General features: G+C 37.2%; 1 protein-coding gene across 2 annotated transcripts in view; it reads right to left on the bottom strand.

Moving 5' to 3' along the window:
- LOC149961369 (netrin-1-like) overlaps positions 1–10492 on the bottom strand; it is an 82991-nt gene extending 72499 nt beyond the window's left edge. For both annotated transcript variants that reach the window (XM_090176848.1, XM_090176849.1), the window contains exons 1-2: positions 10410–10492; positions 5516–7640 (exon numbers count right to left, since the gene is read on the bottom strand). In XM_090176848.1, the coding sequence (XP_090032974.1) occupies positions 5516–6674 (1159 nt within the window). In that variant the 5' untranslated portion in view covers positions 6675–7640; positions 10410–10492. The remainder of the gene's footprint in view (positions 1–5515; positions 7641–10409) is intronic.
- Positions 10493–14773: the final 4281 nt, after the last annotated feature.

The raw sequence follows: 14773 nt of genomic DNA, 5'->3' as shown, positions 1-14773 counted from the left end.
TTATTTTCTAAAAACTGAAACTATTTTGAGACCGTGTGCCTGGATAGAAATTGGAGCTATTTTGAAGCTGTGCTACAAAATAGGGCTATTTTCAGACGCGAAGTTTCGAAATGGAGCTAATTTCAAGTGCCAGCCTGCTAAATTGAGCTATTTTTGGACGCGAAGTCCTACAATGTGGCCATTTTAAGACGTGGAGTTTCAAAATGGTGCTATTTTTAGACACGTAGTATCAAAATGAAGCTATTTTCTGACACGTAGTATCAAAATGAAGCTATTTTCTGACACGTATAGTATCAAAATGAAGCTATTTTCTGACACGTACTTTCAAAAATGAAGCTATTTTCTGACAAGTAATTTCAAAATGAAGCTATTTTCAGTTGAAGTTCCTCAATTTAAATATTTTCAGTTGGAAGTTCCTCAATTTAAATATTTAAGCTGTCGTTTCGGGCATGCATTTGATATGAGCGTTACTTGTAAAATAACCACTGTTACCCCAAATAGCCATTCGTACCATCTTGATACGGTGTTTAAACCCACGTGAAAATCACCCACTAACAGTCATCCCGGGTATAGGGTGACAATCGAAATCCGAGCTCTTTTTAAAAGAAGAGTTGCGGGTGCTTTTATCCGCTTTTTAGCGCGTATTAATCAGCCCGCTTCTCAAGCCTTGGCATTCCTCGCGCCAATCCAGTTATGTAATAAGCCTCTCCTTTGAACCTCTTGCCTCCGCTAATAGACATATTAAAACGCTCCGTGCGTGCTCTCGCCGAGATGCTTATTACTTTCGCCGCCAGACATTTCCCGACGATTTTCAGACACTACGCTCGGTGCCTTTTTTCTGTGATGAAAATTTAATTTATTGTGTTTCAACGTGTTTATTCGGTTCCGACATTTTTGTTGTTAAGACATTTTTTAAGACACGATTTAAAGGATTTAAATGTTAATGAGTTTTTAATTTAATGACGCTATTAACGTTAATTGAATGTGTTTTTTGAGGTCCCAAAATGTTTCTTTTAAATGTAAATGAAATTCTAATTTAAATGTAAATGAAATTTTAATTTAAATGTAAATGAAATTCTAATTTAAATGTAAATGAAATTTTAATTTAAATGTAAATGAAATTTTAATTTAAATGTAAATGAAATTCTAATTTAAATGTAAATGAAATTTTAATTTAAATGTAAATGAAATTTTAATTTAAATGTAAATGAAATTTTAAATTAAATGTAAATGAAATTCTAATTTAAATGTAAATGAAATTTTAAACTAAATGTAAATGAAATTTTAATTTTAATGTTAGTGAAATTTTAATTTAAATGTAAATGAAATTCTAATTTAAATGTAAATGAAATTCTAATTTAAATGTAAATGAAATTCTAATTTAAATGTAAATTAAATTCTAATTTAAATGTAAATGAAATTCTAATTTAAATGTAAATGAAATTTTAATTTTAATGTAAATGAAATTTTAATTTAAATGTAAATGAAATTCTAATTTTAATGTAAATTCATATACATTTAAATACTTTAAACTTTTCTTTAAAAAAAATGTATTTCATAAAAACAATCTTTTTTGGATCTTAACAAATATTCAAACTCAATAACGTTTATAGCGACAATAAATTAAACTAATTTACAATTAAATCTCTTAAAACGTCTCTTTAAAAATTTAATTTCTTAACAAGAAACATTCTGGGACCTTAAAAAAACACATTCAATTAAAATTAAAATTTTAATTTAAATGAAATTTAAATTTAAATGAAATTTAAATTTAAATGAAATTTTAATTTTAATTCAATTTATTTTCTCTCTAAAAGTTATTTTGTGTTTTTCACATTTTTTAAAGAGACCTTTTAAAGGATTTAAATGTAAACGAAGCTTTAATAAATAAAATGGTTTTGGTTTGAATGCATATTTATTGTGAAGAAATTAAATTTAATATTTAAATGTAAAATAAATTTAATTTAATTGCCTCTATAATTAAAGTTAAGGTTGTTCCCAATTTTTTTATATTTCAAATGAATACAAATTTGTTTCGTATTAAATAAATTTAAAAACATTATTTGGAAAAAAAATTCTTAATATTTCAAATTATTTTTCAGCAAATTAGAAGTTTAAACCCACTTTAGAAAACACTTAGGAAGAGCATTAACGGGTAGCTTTGTTTATCACTGACTGCGTACCCTAGACGTTCCCCGTACGCGATTTCTAACGCGGGCTTAGCCTATATAGAATCAACATAAATCTACTTTGAAAATAGCGCAAAATATTGTTCATATTTTAAATCGGGGAATATGTAATAAAATTTCGTTTCGAGAAAGTCGAGTTTTTTTATTTAATTTGAATATATTAAAATATATGTTTTTATACAGGATAAAAATACGCCTGAAATTTAAATGAAACGAAATGTATCTTTAAATATTTTTTTCTCGTATAAAGGCTCTGAAATAAGAGAACATTGTATCGTTTTCGGTTTGCCGTTTGATTTAACAGCGGCGATGGTAAATTTTAAATTGGCTATTTCTTCCTCTCGTCACCAGAGGGAGCGCTCTCTTATCATTTTCTGGCTGCCCCTTATCAATCGCCATTAAATTGTGTCAAATATTTCGACTTTTACTTTATTTTTACCTCTCCGAGGGGACTTTGTACCCTAGGAGGGGTTATACAACCACCGTATCTGTCTGTCTGTGGGTCTGTCTGTCAGGCCTGCGAACGCGTTCGCATTTTCGGGGCAAAGGGTAACCGCTGCGTACGCAGTTTCTTAGAATTAGGGAAAAAGTTTTTCCAAAAGGGCCCGTTTTTTGTTGTCATTGGGTGTAGTATAAATATTTTTAATTTTCGTTAGTACCGGGCGAGATTCGAACCCGAGCCCTCCTTCACGTCAGGTGAGCATTCTACCGCAGAACCACGGATACAGTTACGCTTCACTGAAAATTAAAAACTCTTCCTAGGAGAGGTATATTTTGGCAAGCTTGCCAACTTGTTTCTGTCGCTTCGGGTGGCAGATTTTTCGCGGTAAAGGTGCTAGGGTACCGTCGCGATTCCGAGGCGTACGAACCCCCGCCTTCCTCAGCGCTTCTTTTCTCGGCGTTACTGGAATTTCGTCTTTTTGATTGACTACAACTTTCTTATCAGTTTCACCGCTTTTACCAAACTTTTTTTCGCTAAGTTTAATATCGGATTTTTTTGTTGAATTTTGATATATCGTGTTCTAAAACGTATAAATAGTGGTTCTTTATTCGTTTGGGTGTGGTTGGGAAGGTTTAATTCGTGTTACATGATGTTTGGGTTTGTTTATTAGACCTCACGGTCTATATTCTGTTAATTGCAGGGTTATTCCGCATCCTAGAATACAATACCTGAAAATATCCCTATATTAATTCAAGGTCCCTTAACACTCTTAAAACCCCGTATTTGCTCACTGAAGTACCTCATTTTAAATAAATTCAGGGAAAAAGCATCATCAACCTATTTTAATGTTTCTGCTCAAAGGTGAGTTCGTAATTGTGATCATTAAAGTAGTTTTTTGGTATAATTTGATTCAAATAAGTATATATTGTTTTTGGAACTGCTTCCGTGTTTGGTTATTATTTTTTAAACCTATTTTACCCTATTTTTACCGCAAAAAATAAATTTGTTCCTATAATTATTGTATAGTATTATTGTTGCTTAAATTTCATTTTAAATTTAAATTTGCTACCATTTTGGTTTTTACGTTGTACCAATGTGTTTAGTTGTAGAAACAGAACTGGAGCGCTTTAAATCAGCTAATAATAATAATCTCCTTCTATGGTTTTGATTTGATTCAATTTGCGCAGTCATGTTGCTTTGAGTTGCATTCTTAGTACATATTAATATTTCTTCAACACGGGGATTCTCGGTCGGAATTTAGAGTGGATCCAATTTGTAACAGAGCGCTGTATCAATTTGTTGAGGTTTTGAAGTTTGATTTTAGATCTGTTTTTTTTTTTCTTACGCTTATTTCGAGATTTTAGATCTGTTTTCATTTTCTTACGCTTATTTCGAGATTTCAGAACTGATTTTGAGATTTTGAAGTTTGATTTTATCTCTGTTTTCCTTTTCTTACGTTTATTTCGAGATTTCAGAACTGATTTTCAGATTTTGAAGTTTGATTTTATCTGTTTTCCTTTTCTTACGTTTATTTCGAGATTTCAGAACTGATTTTCAGATTTTGAAGTTAGATCTTAGTTCTGTAATCCTTAAACTTATTTTGATTTCAGAACTGATTTTGAGATTTTGAATTTTGATTTTAGATCTGTTTTCCTTTTCTTACGCCTATTTCGAGATTTCAGAACTGATTTTGAGATTTTGAAGTTTGATTTTATCTCTGTTTTCCTTTTCTTACGCCTATTTCGAGATTTCAGAACTGATTTTGAGATTTTGAAGTTAGATTTTAGTTCTGTTTTCCTTTTCTTAAACTTTTTTCGAGATTTTAGAAGTGACTTTCGACCAGATATCAAGATTTCTATAATCTTATTTTTTATTGAATGCTTTTATACGAATAATTATCGGGATGCATTGAGTATCTTAGAACAGAAACTGAATTCGAATTGCTGAATCTTATTATTGGTACGACATTATTATATAATAATTGCTTAACAATTACCAGAAGTAAATAACTTATATTTAAGAGAAGTATCCATTTAGGACTTAAAAATGAAACATGTACCTTTGCAGGTTAGAGGCAGCTATCAATGGGCACCAAACTCCACCGTCAAATTTACATTGCATTGTGACATTTACTTACTTTTTCGATGCAATGTTTTAAACAGACTCTAGTTTTTGCTCCAAAAGGTATTTTGGGGTATCAGTATAGAAAATATGTTTCAAAATAATAGCATTAGTAGAATAGGAGTATAAATACTTCTCTTTAATATATATTTTATAAACTTCTGGTAAAAGTAATACTTATATCAGGGTTCGTACCAAAATTCGGGACATAATTTCCCTGACATTTTTTAGGTTTTTCCTGACCAAATTTTTTCTAATCATTTTTGTAGAATAAATGAATGGTTTGAGGTAAACTCTTGAAAAATATTTATTTTGTATGTTTAATACATCTTTCAAAAATTTATTTGCCTGATTTTTTTAGGTCATTTTAAAATTATATTACTTTTTTGGACCATTTTCAAATTCCTTGACTTTTCCCTGATCTTTTGGAATCGTTTTCAAATTCCCTGACCTTTTGGAAACATTTTAAATTCCCTGACCTTTTGGAATCATTTTCAAATCCCTGACTTTTCCAGGTCGTGTACGAACCCTGTCTTTTATAGCAATATGTCCCAAATCGGGCTACCACAAGAATTCGATAAAAAATACATGTTGCAAGCTATAGCATTAGCCGAATGCGGATAGAAAGGTTAAGTTCTATATTATATACTTTTGCTAAAAGTAATACTCTTACATGTCCCAAATCGGGCTACACCGAGAGTCGGAAATCAGAAAGGCGTCTGAGCCGCTTTAAGTATGAGGCTAAGAAACGAGAGAGACTTACCAATGCAGTCGTGAGCGTCGTGTGCCGTGGCTCTGCCCCAGGGTCGGTCGAAGTGGAAAGGCTTGCAGCGTTCGCAGTCTCTTCCGGCGGTGTTGTGCTTGCAGTCGCAGGCCAGAGCGCCGGTGCCGTCGCGACCGTGGATGCATCTGCTGGCGTGTCCGTTGCATTTGCAACGCCCGCCAACGGCAAAGTCCGAGACCGAGTAAAAGAAACTGTCCTTGGCTTCCGCGACCATCACCGAATCGTTGTCGCTCGGTTCGGGCGCCCAGCCGTTCAGGCGATTGAAGACGACCTTGATGTCGGTGGCCGTGACCCAGTCCTGCAGCACGGGGCTGTTGTCGAAGTCGTAGGCCGACGGGCGTCCTTCCAGAGTGCTGAAGGCTACCCGGCCCCCTTGCATCGCTTCCGGGGCGGCCGAGTTAGTGGTCGGGGTCGGGTCCGAACAGAGGGCTTCTTGCTCGTTCGATTTGGAAATGGGCGCCTTGTTGGGTTTGCCGTACATTTTGCGACATTGACTGGAATAGTATTGAAACGGTTGCCAGGTCTTGCCGTTGTCGGTACTCTTGTAGACGGCCATCGAATCCGGTTTCCGGTTGCAGAATTGCAAACTGACGTAGGTCAACTCGTATTTCTTGCCCAGACTCAGTACCAGAGAGACGTTCGAAGTGGACGTGGTGGTGGGGGACGTGGCCGGGATGAGCGTCGGCGCCGGGGAGCTGAGCGTGTTGGAGACGGTGGTGTCTCTGACGGGGGACGCCGTGAATTGCGTCACCGGGTTGAAGAAGGGTTCGGAAACCCAGCACGTGACGTTGTTGGGGTTGTTCAAGTCGGTGAGGTAACTGGCCGGGTGTTTGCGTTTGGGATGACTGGCGTCGCAGATCTGGCAGTTGCGACTGGCTTCTCCCTTTTCGTCGACGACCATGGTGCAGTAGCGGGTCGGGGTCAGCCCGCATTCGCTGGACACTTTGACCTCTTTGCCGAAAGCGGCGTTGACGAAATCGGGAATGCAGCGTTTCGGGTTGCCCATTTCGTCGTAGCACGGGTCCGGCGGGTTCTGTTGCGAGGAGAACATGTTCAAGAAACTGGGCCGGACTCCGCTGACCATCAGCAGGAACGGTAAGGCTCGCAGAACGAAGCGGGACGTCGTGTCGGCGACCATCGTCTCGCGGCAAGCTGGGGACGCGACTGCTACTCAGACGGTCCTCGAACGATGTGCGACAACGGAACCGTCGCTGGTGCGGGGTCCTTCGCCGAAAAGGGGGTTTGCTTTCTTTTCCTCAGTTCAATCGGGGACGGGGGGGGGGCGAGCGGTGTGAGCCGGGGGAGGAGGGGGGGGGCTTGGCGAGTTAACCCCACCTACCTTGATGTCATTCCCCCCGCGGTACGCCCTCGCACTTGGTCCTTTTATCGGGCGCTGGAACGCGTTGAGAGCGTCAGAGGGGTGAGAGCGGACGAAAAAGTATCTCAAGATTTGAGCGGACGCGAAGGTGCGCGCGGTACCCTTCTAAAACGTTGTCGTTAAACATTCGCGGCTCGAAGCTAGCGAGCAACCGGTGTTTGGAGCCCATTCGCCGCGTCACGGCGCCGACTCAGAGAGCGTCCCGTCAACGCCATCTATCGGCGGCAGTCACTCTCCTCTAGTCGCGACTCTGAGAGGAATCCGTCCGCGTCGACTGGACATCGCGTCGAATAATGGGACGCAGGAGATCGCGCGAATCGATTTAGCCACTCTGAGACTTCGCCGAAAAAGAGATTTCGCGGAGGGGTTTCCCGCGCCTGATGACTGAAGCTCTCCTTCCCTGAGAATATGCCTTTCGCGGGGAGGGCGCAATTTGATGACTTTCCCTCTTTTTTCGCCCGAAAGGTCCCCGTTCGTACTTAGGATGAAGGGGCACCGGGCTTTTTTTTTGGGAGCACCGGGGCTGCTTCGGGGGGCCCCAGCGGGTCTCCTTGGCCACGTGGCCCACACTCTCTAATTGGGAAATGTTTCTCTCAATGGATTTTTTTCATTTTAATGAGGTCAATTTTAGACGGTTTCCTCTATTATTAGAAGGATGACTGGACGCCGGGGATGAGGCTCGCTTTGTTGTCGTCGCACCGTCTGACTCTTTTTTCCTCTCGTCTACTAGAGAAAGAAATTAAATTGCTTTTTACTCGTGTACTTTTGGTACGGTTTTTCGCGCTATTTATATTTAGAGATATCGTAAGTTCTGAAATTAATATTATCCAGCCGGATAATTTATATAATTTACGCTTTAAATTTAGTGCGAGGGTCGGACATTTGCCTATTTTGTGTACGGAATTTTGGATTTTTTTAAAAATCCAGGTTTTTTGTTGTGGATTTGTCATACAAAGTCTATGGGAGCAAAATTCTTGTATTTTGGACTTGTGGATTTTTTTTCAAATTTTGTACGGGATTTGGCCAAATGACCGACCACTCGATTTAGTGTCATATTTTGTACATTATCATGGCAAGTTTTTATTAAGAAAAAATATATTATTAAGAATAAATATATTTATAAGTTAAATAGTTAAGTGTATTTCTAAAGGTTAACAATTTAATTTAATAGGATTCATATCAAAATTCATAATTTTATAATTTTAAAAGATTAGTTTAAATCTATATTATAGTTTCTATAATGTTATTCAATTTATTTAAATTTTAATATTATTTAAAAGGTTAAAATTTAACTAAATTCTAATTAAAAATTAAAATGTGTTTAAACTCGACTAGACAGTTTCTGAATTGATTTCGGCACTACAAGCCAGGTCTTAACAATAATGTATTTAAATTCAAATTTATTTTGCACTTGGTTTATCACCATCATATTTAAAAAGTTAAATTTAGTTTCCAACTCCATCTCCATTTCATCGTCCCAAAACTCTCATTTTTTATCTGCAATCTTAAGTTCCTAACTCAACATACTACGACTCCAATTAACCCTCATCCCAATCCCACTTAGTCTCCTACGATCCCCAATTAGTCTTCCCACCTAAGCCAGCCTCCCAAATTTAGTCTTAACTCCTAAACCAGCCACCCAAAAATCATCTTCACTCCTAAACCAGCCTCCTAAAAATTGTCTTCACACCTAAGCCAGCCTCCTAAAAATTGTCTTCACTCCTAAATCATCCTCCCAAAAATCATCTTCACACCTAAGCCAGCCTCCCAAAAATCGTCTTCACTCCTAAACTAGCCTCCTAGAAATTGCCTTCACACCTAAACCAACCTCCCAAAAATCGTCTTCACTCCTAAATCATCCTCCCAAAAATCGTCTTCACTCCTAAATCATCCTCCCCAAAATCGTCTTCACTCCTAAACTAGCCTCCTAGAAATTGCCTTCACACCTAAACCAGCCTCCCAAAAATCGTCTTCACTCCTAAATGATCCTCCCAAAAATCGTCTTCACTCCTAAATCATCCTCCCCAAAATCGTCTTCACTCCTAAACTAGCCTCCTAGAAATTGCCTTCACACCTAAACCAGCCTCCCAAAAATCGTCTTCACTCCTAAATCATCCTCCCAAAAATCGTCTTCACTCCTAAATCATCCTCCCAAAAATCGTCTTCACTCCTAAATCATCCTCCCAAAAATCGTCTTCACTCCTAAATCATTCTCCCCAAAATCGTCTTCACTCCTAAACTAGCCTCCTAGAAATTATCTTCACACCTAAACCAGCCTCCCAAAAATCATCTTCACTTCTAAATCATCCTCCCCAAAATCGTCTTCACTCCTAAACTAGCCTCCTAGAAATTGCCTTCACACCTAAACCAGCCTCCCAAAAATCGTCTTCACTCCTAAATCATCCTCCCAAAAATCGTCTTCACTCCTAAATCATCCTCCCAAAAATCGTCTTCACTCCTAAATCATCCTCCCAAAAATCGTCTTCACTCCTAAATCATCCTCCCCAAAATCGTCTTCACACCTAAGCCAGCCTCCCAAAAATCGTCTTCACTCCTAAACTAGCCTCCTAGAAATTATCTTCACACCTAAACCAGCCTCCCAAAAATCATCTTCACTTCTAAATCATCCTCCCAAAAATCATCTTAACTCCTAAATCATCCTCCCAAAAATCGTCTTCACTCCTAAACTAGCATCCTAAAAATTGTCTTCACACCTAAACCAGCCTCCCAAAAATCGTCTTCACTCCTAAATCTTCCTACCAAAATTAGTCTTCACTGCTAAATCATCCTAACAAAAATCGTCTTCACTCCTAAACTAGCCTCCTAGAAATTGTCTTCACACCTAAACCAGCCTCCCAAAAATCGTCTTCACTTCTAAATCATCCTCCCAAAAATCATCTTCACTCCTAAATCAGCCTCCCAAAATTAGTCTTCACTCCTAAATCATCCTACCAAAATTAGTCTTCACTGCTAAATCATCCTACCAAAATTAGTCTTCACTCCTAAATCATCCTCCCAAAAATCGTCTTCACTCCTAAACTAGCATCCTAAAAATTGTCTTCACACCTAAACCAGCCTCCCAAAATTAGTCTTCACTCCTAAATCATCCTACCAAAATTAGTCTTCACTGCTAAATCATCCTACCAAAATTAGTCTTCACCCCTAAATCATCTTGCCAAAAGTAGTCTTCACTCCTAAACCATACTCCCAAAATTAGTCTTCACTCCTTAATCATCCTCCCAAAAATCGTCTTCACTCCTAAACCAATCTTCGAAAATTAAACTTCACATCTAACTCAGCCTCCTACGATCCCAATTCATCCTCATCCCAATCAATTTGAAACTTTTAATTACCGACAAAACCAATCATCTAAATTATCAGTTAACAAACAGGATAAATAATAAGAAAATAAAACCAACAAACGCCTTATTGTTAAATAAAAAATATCCCAAAAATATCACGTTCTTTAAAAATAATAATAATAAAAACACTCACCTCTTTCAGTAAATAATAAAAGTTCTAAAAATGAGAAAAAATAATTCTTGTTTCTTTTTTAACAACCCCTTCTTTAGAAAACTGTGTAAGAGAACCGTTTTAGAAAGGCAACAACTATTCAATTTGCTTCGGCGTGTTCTATCCCGAAAAAAAGAGTGTTTGAACGAGGGACAGGTATGTTCATTACCACACCGTCCTGCCTTCGCCTTACAAATGAAACGGCGCGTTTTTGTTTATTTCGGGAGAGACTTTTCCCTCGCGTACGAGAAGAGGTCTAGCGTTCCACAGGGGGGTACGCGTTGTTGCAAAACGCGCCCCTGAGCGCATTTCGGGGAGAGTACTCGTTACACCCACCCGAAATCGTAGTGGCAGGAGGAAGGCTAACTATCTAACTTAAAACGTTTATTGGACGTTGTTTCCACGTTATTATTATTTCGCGTCCGATCCCGTAGTTGCCTTAATAGATAGCTTAAGTTCGCGTCCGAAATACGCGAAAAGGAGGAAACAGTCTGCGCCCGATAAAGCTACGTCTAGCCGCTAGTACGAGTTCCAGGGCGGGCTTAATCTGTCTAGTATCTTATGGGCTTTTAGCGAGTGTCTCGCTCTATCCCCCAAACGTGTCAGTCTCGAATTTTTCCTCACGTTTACAGGTTTACCTGTCGGCCCTTTTCTAGCGCCTCTTGGGTTTTTTTTACCTCCCACCCGAAAGCGACACTAGTGTCGCCTTCTATCGGCCGTTTGCGAAGCTCGCGACGGTTATGGTTTCGTACTGTCCGTCCCCGGTAAACGCGTTTTCTTTAAAGGGCGAATATTCTGAATAGAAAAATCGTCTGCTAGAGGGCGTTACTACTTGATTTTTATCTTGATTGGTGTACACAAATGTGAAATTAACTTAATGTATTTAAACTAACTAATGTATTTTTTAGGCTGATTAACTACGTTTAGACGATTGTAGTATTCCCATCCCTCTATCGGGGAAAATAGGCATAACAGCCACTGTACCAAATTACGCTCAAGTACGCGATATTTTAAAAAGGTTTTAATATTTCGTATTTGCTAAAATGTCGAAAATGTGACCTGAGGATTTTTCCCATGAAAACGCAGCGCCAAATTATATAAAGCGATAGATAATTGAAATAAAATAATTAATTCAATAATTAAATCTACAAATCTTCCTCTAACAAGCTAACTATCTTATCTATAATTATTTGGTTAACGTGGTAACTTTAGAGTAAATGTTTTCGGAGTTCCGGCAGGAAGTGGGTAAACGCTATTAACTATGCGCGAGGCAGTTATTTAGGGGGTATAGAGTTTAAACCCCACATGAAATTCTGAATACGTCTTCGTCTCCATCACAGATCACTAATTTTTTAAGGATGGTACTGGTTTGTGGCTCCAAGTAAAATGGAAAGCCGGATTGTTGAAAATGCATTTTGAAAATGCAAAATGCAAAATACTATTTCGCATTTTGTATTTTGAGTTAGAAAAAGTATTTTAAATTTTAAATTTGGCTATTTGAGTTTCTAGTAAACTATTTTGCATTTTACATTTTGAATTTTGTGGAAAAACATTTTCGAAATGCTTTTTCAAAATGTTTTTACTCTGGCACCATCATCGCAGCTCTTGTAGAGAAAGTGCGTCTGCTATTTACTCGCAAGTAATCATAGATGGCGATACTCAGTTACTCACTTACTCAGACGCAGACGAACATTCGTACAGTGCCACCGCGTTATTTCCCACGCTACCCGCGAGGATGGTTTTGAAATCTCTACGTAATTATTATTAATTACTAATTAATAATTATTACTAATTACTAATTAATAATTATTACTAATTACTAATTTTTAATTATTATTAATTACTAATTAATAATAATAATTAATTAATAATTATTACAATCTAACAGTGGCAGTGGCGTAGCCAGGATTTTATTTCGGGGGGGGGGGCACGCCATTGAAAATTTTTTTATTTTGAGCTGCAAAAACCATTTTACATTTAGCAATAATTTTAGAAAAACCAATTTTCAAAATTCATTTTGTATTTTGCATTTTGAGTTATGGAGAAATTATTTTGCATTTTACATTTTGCATTTTGAACAACTCTGGTGGAAAGACTAAATGAAAAAACTGGATTTTTTTTTCAAAAATCTCGTAAGCAGGCGTCATATTTGCCGTTGAGCCGCGACTTGTTTGTGGGTTCCGTCTCTCGAGGGCCTGCCTTTATGGTGTGTTATATTTCTTCATTATATATTGGCGCTAGAATATTTGGGAGGGCGAATAGTTATATGAGAATGGGGATACCAGATCATCGAAAAATTGCTCTTTACGATACGACACATCGAATGCCGCGCCCCCCCTCGCGCTCTTAGGAGACCCATGGGAAAGAAATGCAGTTTTTTGGCAAAAGAATTTTAGCACTTTGATGGGAGCGGCAGTTATAGAGACGAACCGAGAGACCAGCTAAATTATGTATTTTTTTAACCTGGACTTTATTAACTCGTTACTGTCGTAATTAATGTTGTTTCAACAGGTAATTAGACGCGTTTTTTTACGTCAAAATATCGTATTTTTTATAGGCTTCGTGCGTAGTTTAAATTTTGGTCATAATTATCGCCGCCTACCGACCGAGTTTTAAACTGAATATATGAAAGCTGTTTGCTCGATCAAAATTATCTCTGCGCAACAGCTGAAAGTTCAACCGAAAAACAAAGAAATTCAAAAGTCGTCTGCAATTTTTTCACATATTTAGTTGACGAATATTAAGGCAGATGGCGCTATATTTCCTAAGCTCGAAGCCTATACAATTATTTCGTTTGATAATATCATAAGTCATTAATTATATCAATAAGTGTGTCAGTTTATCGAAATAATTACTGATGGAAATTATGTGTTGTGACGTCATACCCCAAACGTGAATAAAAAATACGCGTTTAAAAAATTAATAATCAATAAATGTGTGGTTGATCTAAAAAATGACTCCAATAGAAATTTAACAAGATAAGGGAAGTGAAATGTAATTATAAACTTATGATAATATCGTCCCGTTATCTGCTTATAAATTTAATTTTCATAGTCCATAGTTAACAGCGTCATCTGTTGAGAAACACGAAATACCTTGACTCGATGGTCATTCAATAAATGGTTCTCTCTAAATATTTAACTGCCAAATTTATAATAAATATAATTATAAAATAATTCTAAAATCGTTCCGTCGTCTGCTAATTCTAGAATTGGCTATCACCTAAGCTCTCACTAAATATTTAACTGACGAAGTTATGATAAATGTTTAAGAGCAGCCACCGATTAGATGGCGCCACTAAGTACTAGGTGGCCTTCAGCTATTTCCACCAATGGGAAAGCGGGTGAAAGGTTATTGGCACTTTTCCCTTCTTTTCTATTGCCAATTAAAAAATGTGACCTTTCACCCGCTTTCCCATTGGTGGAAATAGCTGAAAACCCCATTGTACTTAGTGGCGCCATCTAATTGGTGACTGCAGTGGAGCATATTCTGTTCTCCTGTGTTCGTGGTCAACCAGTTAGGCCGAGACTTTTTCATGCCCTAAACACAGGCAGATATGATACAAATCTACAAGGTGTGAAAACCGCGGTCCAAAACGGAGACATGGCAATCATTTCTGATATCTGTGCTATTTTCCGCGCGGCCAGTATTTTTAAAGCGCAAGTAGAATACAAAGCAGACATAAATAGTCTTTTTTTTTTGTTAAAAACACAACGGAAAAAAAAGGAAAAAAGAAAACAGTAGAAAGGACTGCCAACTTTTATCTTTCTGTATATATATTTTTTCTTTTTCTTTTGTTTTTGAGTATCTGTATCAGGGTGTGTATGGTGCGAAGACCTAGTTGTCATGTGCACCAAAATAAAGTTTATTATTTTTGAAAAAAAAATCATCTCATTATAAAAAAAATTTAAAAATCGTTCCGTTGTCTGCTCATTCTAGAATTGGCTTACACTAAAAAATAAACTGCCAAATTTATAATAAACATAATTATAAAATAGTTTAAAAAATACTTCCGTCGTCTGCTAATTCTAGAATTGACTCTCACTAAATATCTAAATATTTAACTGCCAAATTTAAAATAAACATAATTATAAAATAATACTAATATCGTCCCGTCGTCTGCTTCCATTTACTTTAGTGAAAAAGCCGCCGTGTTTAGGTAACAGCGTCATCTGTTGAGAAAAACGGCGTAATTCTGTTTACGCGACTTCTTGTTACTCGATGCGAATGCGCGGGGTCATAAATAATCCCCTTACGGCTTTGAGTGATATCTCGCACAACACGCTCTAATTGTTTACAAGTAGCCCTCCGCTCGAGGAAAAAGTGGCAAGACGCGGAAAGATTTG

Source organism: Leiobunum rupestre, chromosome 1, assembly GCF_980474605.1.
Source record: "Leiobunum rupestre chromosome 1, qqLeiRupe1.1.hap1, whole genome shotgun sequence".
Lineage (NCBI taxonomy): Eukaryota > Metazoa > Arthropoda > Arachnida > Opiliones > Sclerosomatidae > Leiobunum > Leiobunum rupestre.
The sequence above is the reverse complement of the archived record's forward strand: the minus strand, read 5'-3'. Positions and strand labels throughout refer to the sequence as shown.